We start from the raw sequence: 9,272 nt of genomic DNA, 5'->3' as shown, positions 1-9,272 counted from the left end.
GCTAAAAATCAGAAACACACCCACAGTGAACTGGAGGGAAATTAAAGTAGCAGCAGAATGAGAAGAGTCGGGTCCTTCTTCAGGCAGGATGTCAAGCTTCTTCGTTGCTTGAGGCGCTGAAGGTCAAATCCGTGGATGAGAAGGTCTGGTGGAGCGGATGATCAACTTATTTCAGTTATGTGGTTTTCAGACCAGTGAGGTCGGGCATGAGTTCCACTGTTTGTGTCCAGTTTTTTTAAAAAAAGGAAAGTCTACAATATATATGTGTATGGAGTGTCTGTGTTGAGTGAATGATGAGAGTAAAGCATTGACAAGCTGGAGGCTGAATGCTTAACTGAGTGGAAGTGTCTGCAGTGTAAATGAGCCGTTTAGAGCCGCCGGCATAAAACTGGATGTTTGTGAGACCTTGAAATAAATGTCAGTGATGAGTGATGATTTTTTTTTTTTTTTCTTGCATACAGACCATAAATATGTCTCCACTCCCACATGCCCATTTCAATAAAACGGTACGATGAGAGAGTACATCATGATAGAAATCTAATCTTTATTTAAAGTTTTAAGCTTCATTACTCCAAAAAAAGATGGATAAACACAAGAGGGGGGAAGAAAAAAAAAGAGCTGGGGTACAATTTAAAGTGCAAGAAGACACGAGGAGTGATGGGGTTAAGGAAAGATTGCCTGTATCTCATGGTAGAAGAGCGAAAATCAGAACATGAAAATACAATCAAAAACTCATTTTCAGTTATCGGCTTTTGTTCAGTAAAAAGTATTAGGATAAATACAAAAAAAAAAAAAAAAACATGTTACAGTTCATTCCATATTTCATTTTGTTATGCTCAATTTCATTGTTTTCCCTCTTTAAGAGCTGCATTGTAAACAGACAACAAGTCATATCAATGTCAGTTCAGGACAACCAGATGATTCTGTGTTAAATAAAACAGAAACCAAAACCCAGGCGCGCACACACACACACACACACACACACACACACACACACATACACACACACACATTAAGAGTAAATAGTAGTAGCTATTGCACATACAGGAATTTAAGCCATATACTCATAATGGAAATGTTATATCAGAGGGAAGTGCCACTGCTGTCTTCTTTTTTTAATCTCTTCCCTTTTTTTGCTCTCTGTTCTCTTTTTTTTTTTTTTGTTGTTGTTGTTTACCTTTGATTACGTCCACCCCCAGAGATTTCAGGACAAACACTGACGACAAGGACTACTACAGTGAGATATTATTTTGGGGAGGCTGGAACAAGGCCAAAGAGAGGTAAGGGGCTTTACTTGGGCTGTTAGGGAGATGAACTATACGTTACCTGCAAAAGAGTTCTCAGTCTTTTCACAGATAGCTGAATAGTAGGGAGGCTGCATGTCATCTGGATTTTCTTCTGGTTGCTGCAAAGTGCTCAGAGCTGCTGAAGGATCCGGGGCTTCCTCTGACCCCGGCACCTCCTCCCCCGCATGCTCAGCAGACTCCGCTTCCTGCTTCCCACACTCGATGTACTGCTGCTCTGCCAGGCACGGCTGGCTGAGAGGCTGCGGGATGAGACAGGGATCCTTGGCCTCCTCGGGCAGCTCCTCCAAGGAGAAGATACCGGGACTCTTGATGCAACTCTCCCCCGTGGACTGGGCGTTGGAGCTCGAGGCTGTGGTCATGGTGTCGAAGCCGTAAGACGCCAACGAGGTAGCAGAAGGCGGGGTTGTGTCTTCGCAGACGACACCTTCCACCATATCCGCCTCCTCGCCTTCTTCCACGGTGGACAGGCAGCGCTGGGATGCGGGCTGGCTGTCGAAGGTTATGTGTGTGACCGCTGGACTCTCCAGAGAATCGTCCAACTGAGCTTCTCCCTCTGTGTCGCTGGCTTCATCTTCCGTTACTGAGGAGGAGGAGGGGTTGGAGGTGGGGGCAGTTGCGGGCCCACCCAAGACTTCATCAGCGGGCAGGGTCTCCGCCTCTGCATCTGCATCTTCCTCTCCCTCCCCGTCTCCTCTCTCCAAGTGGATGCCCAGGTCCTGGTCGTCTAGGTCAAGCTGGGGAGAGAGCGCCGGGGCTTGTGTATCCTGAGGCTGAAGCTTCCCCTCTCCGTTGTAGTCTCCGAGATCTTCTGGACTGCTGGTCTCACTGCTTAGGGTGCTTGACAGAGACATCGCCGGGGCAGAGAGCAGAGCAGGGGCCAGGGTCTGCATCGGGGCCGGGCCGGGCTGATCCATGTACATCTGAGCCCCATCCTTGACAGAGGAATGAGGGAGAAGTTGTTGGTTTTCGGGAACAAAAGGAGCAGTGCCTAGTTCTAGCCAGGGCTGGGCTGGGGACTGAGTCGGGGTCTCAGAGTCTGCTTGCCAGAGGTCTACCAAAGGGCTCGCTGCAGCTGCTCCCGCCGCCTGCAGGGGCTGGGCCATGTGCCCGAGAAGCTGCTGCGGCTGAAGCGGTTGAAGAGGTTCTGCCCAGTGATCGGCGAAAGGATTTTGTTGGTCCCACTGAGCAGCTGGAGCAGAGGGCAGCTGAGGAGGAGGTGGAGGCTGGGCCACCCTGTTCAAGTTGTCCAGCCTTTCATCCTCAGCAAAGTCATCTTCATCTGCATTCCCGTAGCTTTCCAAGCCGCTCTCTGTCACCCCCTCACTGGCCATCTCCACATCTTCGTCCTCCTCTTCGTCCTCCACATCATTGTCGTCCCTGGGTCTCTGCGGTTCGTCTATCCGCTCTGAGCCCACATCCATGTCACACACCCGATCGTTGTCATCATCGTCATCCTCATCGTCGTCCTCCTCAAAGTCATTAACTGGAATGTCAGGGACCTTCTCAAAGTCCGGTGAGCCTGCCGAGGCTCCTTTGAGACTTCCATCTCCCAGATCATCCATGCTCTCTGCGCCCTCCAGGACACCAGGGGCGCTCAACTCAGATGCGCCCAGCTGGCTGCCGCTAACATCCTCAGAGTCCAGCTCAGAGAGCAAGGCGCCACCGGCCCTCCAAGCGGAGCCCCCTACTGGCCCGGCCGACCCGGGACGAGACTCCTCAGTGGGCTGTGTGGTCCCGCTCATTTCTGACAGAGAAACCGGCAGGCTTCCCTCCCTCTCCTCTTCATACTCCTCCTCATTTAGATTGGTGGGGGGGACTAGCTGAGGGATTGCTGCTGCTGCTGCTGCTGGGAAGGCTTTCGATGCGGAGGGGGTTTGGTCTGTTAACAGGTAAACGGGCTCCTCGGATAGCCCTGGAGGAGAGGCCACTGGTGGTAACGTAGGCTCAACTGGAACAGAGACCTGCTCTTGTGTTATTAGTAAAGGAGCACTGCTTTCTAGCTGCTCCTGGGGCGGAGCGGTCTCCGGTAAGGCTGTCTGGACAGGGCTTTGTGGAGGGGAGGGGGCAGCTGAATGGCTTTGAACAGTCTCTTGAGGTATTACCTCTGGTGGTATGTCCTGGGTAGAAGGTTGGGGAGGGACCTCCTCTGGTGCATGGACAGCAACAGATGATTCTTGTGGTAAAGCTACTGGTGTCTCTGCTTGCACTTCTGCTAGCACAGTCGCTGCAGGGGCAGCCGCTACTGCTACCGCTGCACCAGCAGCAGCAGCAGCAGCAGCAGCGGCGGCGGTACGACCAGCAGCACGAGCAGGACTCTGTGCTTCTGCAGATGTGGTAGTATTTGAAACCCCTGTCTTTTTGGTGGCAGTGAAAGGTGGGACAGCTTGAGTGGGTTTGGTTCCACGTTTTGCCTGAGGGGTGCTGCTGCTGCTGCTTCCAGGTTTGTTGGCTGGAGAGGCAGGAGGGGTCCGACCGATGGGCAGTTTGTTATTGGCATTGAACCGAGCAGGAGCGACACCAGGTTTCCTTGCGGGAGTAGATTTAGCAGGCTGTTGAGTTTTGGGCTGTGACATCTTGGGATCTGCTGCTTTTGTTGTCGCAGACCATTTGGAGGCGGAGTTGAGCTTCGCGGTGGCCGTGGGTTTAGAGGGGTCGGGTATTTTGGCAGCGGCCGACGTTGTACCTGTTGCAGGTCTTTTAGCTCCTGCAGCAGGGGGTAGTCGACTAACATCTGGTGTGAAGAGAGAAAACATCAAGTCACCCAATCAATCAATATCAGCTGAGCTTCTTTGTGATATTTTAGCTCAGAACTGTCAAATCAAAATACTTCTAATCACTTAAGCAATATTTATTTAAGCTTCCAATCCACAGATTCACAGGGTGACTGCTCATAAACTCATTCTTTGGCACATTCATGTAAGTATATTGCTGGGACTAAAGCCAACCACTTCATTCTACTTTATTATTACAGGCATTTTAGGCTGTTAACTTGAAACTGTCAAGCTGAGATGTGTTTATACAATAAACCCCTTTGAAAAAACTGTCTTGTCAAGTGCTACCATGTGACATTAACTCCTCTTCCAGTGAAAAAAAAACACTCTGCAAACGGGACACTGCTGTCAGGAGAGCGTCTCCTTGTCTGAAAAAGATATAACTTCTAACCTTTCTTAGCAGCAGCCGTTTTGGGAGGCTGTGCTGCTGTGGTCCTGCCAGTAGAGGGTGCTGTGGTAACTCTAGAAGCAGCAGTTCTGGCTGCTGCAGGGGCGGAGGGCTTGGTTGCAGCTGTGGTGGGCCTGGATGTGGAGGATGCAGGTCGAGATGTTGAGGGACCTATAGCAGTCCTGGAGAAAGAGAAGGAAATGTTTAGGTGGTGTAACAAACACTCAAGAAAAAAAAAGAATGCATCAACAAAAGCGACCGCCTTAAACGCTTTTTGCGCCTCATTCACTCTGTTGGCAAAAATCCAAACATGCAATCTGATGCTCTGCCTCTTGGATTTACAAGCATCAGTAAATGACCTGTTCTAATGTAGACCACAAAAGCAATTTCAGCAATGGGAGCCCATTAACACAACCACACCACCCATCTATCGCCCCATTGTTTCATTCTCCAATGACTACCGAGAAGCGAGGGAAGGGTTTAATGAGAAGCAAAAAACAGACAGAGAAAAATAGAGATGAAGGAGGAACAGAAGGGTTTAATATGGAAAAACTGACAAAGAATATATGTAACAGACGAAGAGGTGAGAACTGAGGCAAGAAACAGTCACAGAAGCAGAGAGGAAAAACAGAGTTGAGGGAGATGAGGATAAATAATGGAAAAACATAAGAATGACGAGGGAAAAAAGAGAGAAAGGCAAAATAGGTAAGTCTTATTTTAAAAAACAACAGTCATTCTCTGAGCAGCTCGACTGAAGCAAGCAATCATGAAGTATTATCATGTTCCGATGCTCTGTTATATGATTAAAATTGACATTTAGGACAATCAGATAAAGCGACTTGTACGGAGGTGACTGGAGATGAACGCTGACGTGCATCCGACTGAGAAGTGCGTGCAGGGATGTGAGGAGCAGTAACCTACATAAAAAATCTGTGGATGCTGCTTGTGTGTTATATGCTATATCGGGCTCTGTGAAATCTCCACACAATGCGTTTGTCTCATCGGGCTCCGAGCATTCGACATAGTCTGTGTTGCAATGCGCTGCTGCGTTAGCTAACCTACAAAGAAAGTAAGTCGGTTAAATGAGCGAGCAGTCAGCTGCAGGCGGTACGAGTCCTCATTTGTACTCTTGCAACCTGGTGTAAAAAAAAAACAACAATGTAAAACCTCACTGTAAATAATTTGCATGACATGTGTTTCTAATAAAACACATCTGAGCTGCGTAATCTAATGTAATTGCCTCAAGACATTGTGTGTGTGTCCCCCTCCCCCCCCCCACTAACAATTACAACAATCTGTTTTGGTTTTTCTTTTGAACTGATATGCTACATAACGCAGCCATGAACTGACAAAGACACACTGAGTTTTAATGGCTTTCAGTGGAGTAGCATGCCTGCACACAGATGCCGCTCCCACATTACAATAACCATTACAATGACCGTTTGTTTCCCCCCCCGAGATCAGACATGGACTCATACCAACAGACAATCGTAATTGGCTGCTATCAGGAAGCAGTTTGAGGTTGTAAATGTGAAGTGTAGTCCAAACACTGTGTGTCAGACGCCGCCATAACATCAACTCTGAACAAAAAAAAACAGGTTAATGATGAACAACAGGGGAAAAACAAACAAGGCGATATATGACTAGAGCGCAGGCCGGAACTTTTTATAAAGGAAACTTAACAGAAAGAAGGAGCATGTACTAAAAAGGTGCATTAATAGACGCTGTTTTCATATCTGAGCTTGCGGCCGAGCAAAATCTGAATTGACAGGATCGCTCAATTATAGCGGGAATCAAGGCGGATGAAATTGAGTGTACGGCTTCCTGTAAGAGGAGAGCGAGTTTGACTGAAGGATGAAATGAGACTGAAGGAGGGTGAAGAGAGGTCACAGACAAAATATAACCCTAAAAACAACCCCCAACCCCCTCACTCTGTTGTTTTTATGATGAGTCATAACTCATAATTGTTTGTCTCCAGAGGGAAGGCACAGAGAAGAATGATAGACCCACTAATGCCTGTGCCGCGCACACACACACACACACACACACCACATGTGGGTGGTGGCTGGTGGTTCTGTTGTTGGTGTATTAGTATGGATTACACTTCCTGCCAACTGAGGGTTGAAATCAATACAAATCGCAGCCCAAAGGGAGGATGAATGGCACTTCACGACCATCTACAGGATTTTAACGACCAAACACGAGGTCTTTTTGAGGGCAAAGGTCAACGCTGGGACGAGTCACTGATACACTTTATGGACTTTCAGTGTTCACAAATGTTTACGACAGATGCAAACAACACACCCATGGTATTATCCCACTGAGCAGCTGTGAACATCTGTTTGGCCCAAAATCAAAGTGTAAGAATGAGCACGGGGAATTTTAATCAAGCCACACCTACTTCATCCATTCATCCATTCATCCATGACTCCCTCTCGCCTCTTGTTCTTTCTAAAAACACACAGCTGGGAGGACAGACTCCCTTGGCATACACACTGTCCTGTAGATTAAAATATTCGGTTTTAATCATACCAAAGAGAAAGGAGAGGGCTTGGCCAGGAGGTACACTTTATCCCTGTTGCAAGAAGCTCATCTTACAAATAAATGCAGAGCAAATACACATTCTTCTGTCCTTGCCCTTTTTCTCCCCCCCTCATCACTTCAAGGGCCCCCTCCGAGACAACAAATGGAAATGAGCACCCTAACAATACCTTGTTTGGCTTGTAGGCTGTCCAAAACCAGCTGCTTTACTCCTTCCTAAGAGGAGCATACATTCCTGGGGTTTGTGTGGGCCTACAGTTATCTCCTTGACAATAAAGAGCAGGAGGCCTGAAGCGGCTCAGTAGCAAGTTTAGATGAAGTGTTGCAGCCTAGCAATAGCATGGCAGACATAGCGTTGGCTTTTATGAGGCCCTAGGCAACCACTGTCACAGTGATGGATGCCATGGGCCTATTCTGTTAGGACAGTAATCCTGTTCTCTGCCAAGACTGTCGGGGAGAAATGACATAGTTTTATCTCAGGAGAAGAAATAAGGGGCGAAAAAAAAAAAGAGACAAAATAAGAGGATAAAAGTTATGAGATATTGCTGTGCAAAGCCAAACAAAAGGCCAATGTAATATTCTGTATCTGAAGAGACCAAAACACTACCCACCAGCAATTCTATCCATTCCCAGTGGTGACACTTTCAATATTTATCATTTTACAGATTGCTCGGAGCAACACGAAGGCTTAATCAATGTCTTTCTCATGTTACACAGCTACACTGGATTTTTACAAGCTCTGTATACAGCAAGAATGATGAATGAGTTTGAACACTAGATGGAAGTTAGGCTGTGAGGAGGGCTTGAGGAGATGCTGGCCGAACGCCCGGCGCTGTACATGCACAAAAAAGGGACGAGGGGGAAGAGACGTGAGATTGAAAAGGAGGGGGGGGGGGGGGGGCGGGGTGGACAAAGACTGATTGCTCAGTCGGTGCAAGGACATCACAACCCATCACCGGAGGAGAGCAGAGCGAAGCCGTTACTAGATTTTACAACTCTTGGCTTGTACTCCAGTTATCAGGAGTTCTCATCGACCACTAGGAAAGAGACGTCCTCCTGTCCAACCAGATGGAGTACAGTATGTGTCTTAGTTACATACGGCAACTATGAAACCCTGAGATATCAACCACACGGCTGAAACAGCCCTGCCTCATTACAGTGTAGTTCAGCACAGATCCAGCATTTTCACACCCTTTCTATCACATCCCTCTATCGAATCTTATTCCCACCTTCCCAAAGCGCAAATCCCATTTCCAAGAGCTCACAGTCGATCACAATCACCAAAATCTTATTTGCCCTTCTCAGATGAGCTTTTTCAAAAACCTGATACGTTTCCATTCCTCCCTTTTGGCCGATTAACATGAATACTTCATGAGAGCGTCTGTTCTTTCATTGGCCGCGGGCTTTGCTTGCTGCCACACCGTCAGCGGTATCACTGTATGTTGGCCTTGAGTGAACAGTGTAGACAAACAGCTTTACTCTACATGAAAAAGGGATTTACCAACAGATACTTGGCTGGAAAGAAGTGTGTTCCTGTGTGACAGTTTGGCCGACGGGGGAAACGCTCAGTGATATGAAAGACAATACGGTGAGGCTGGATTTACAAGGAAGCGGCTGCAAAATTACATGGAAGAGGCAATGCAGCCATTGTGTTGCAGCTGAATCATCTCATATGAGGTAGTATGAGACCTTACAATCTGTTGTGTGTTGCTATGGGAGGTTAGAGCCGTCGCGCTCAGAGTCATGACTGATTGCAGGTCAGCGCTTGTGCTGGAAGAAGGTCGGTCGGCATCACTGCCCGACTCTGCAGAGAGCCGACACCGATACTGACTGAAATACACACCGCTACCACCGCCGTCGTTACACAAAAGATTCGACACGCCACTGACTTCACCGTCGCACACAGGTGGCACGAAACGTAGCGCACGTTATCTGTCACCGGGGCAGACACCTGCTGCTGCTGGTCTCTTATCGTCCTCGTCCTCGTCTCCAGCTGAGAAGCAGGTGCCTGATGTCACGTCCCGGATAACAAGGATGATGTACTGCTGTAATCAGACTCCTACAATTAAAATGCCTCATCTGATTAATTCTGAACATGAGCTTCTCTGTGTAAACACTCCTCTACAAACACACCTCCATCAGCCCCACCGTCTACACACTGTTAAAACACTACATAGAAGTCATCATGGTCATTCTTGATAAATTAATTAAATATTCCCATCATTGATAGCATTGGCTTGTGCTGAAATGATCAATTAGTCAATT

At 47.8% G+C, this 9,272-nt stretch overlaps 1 protein-coding gene across 2 annotated transcripts in view; it reads right to left on the bottom strand.

Annotated features, from left to right (window-relative positions):
* si:ch211-214c7.4 (nascent polypeptide-associated complex subunit alpha, muscle-specific form) overlaps positions 1 to 9,272 on the bottom strand; it is a 32,874-nt gene that overhangs the window by 5,813 nt on the left and 17,789 nt on the right. The window contains exons 4-5 of one of the 2 annotated variants that reach the window (XM_044345797.1): positions 4,470 to 4,648; positions 1,327 to 4,038 (exon numbers count right to left, since the gene is read on the bottom strand). In XM_044345797.1, the coding sequence (XP_044201732.1) occupies positions 1,327 to 4,038; positions 4,470 to 4,648 (2,891 nt within the window). Of the gene's footprint in view, positions 1 to 1,326; positions 4,039 to 4,469; positions 4,653 to 9,272 lie in introns of both variants that reach the window. The other variant, XM_044345798.1, reaches the window with a different exon arrangement.

This window comes from Thunnus albacares, chromosome 3 (genome assembly GCF_914725855.1).
Source record: "Thunnus albacares chromosome 3, fThuAlb1.1, whole genome shotgun sequence".
In the NCBI taxonomy this organism is placed as follows: domain Eukaryota; kingdom Metazoa; phylum Chordata; class Actinopteri; order Scombriformes; family Scombridae; genus Thunnus; species Thunnus albacares.
This window is presented reverse-complemented; position numbering and strand designations above follow the sequence as displayed.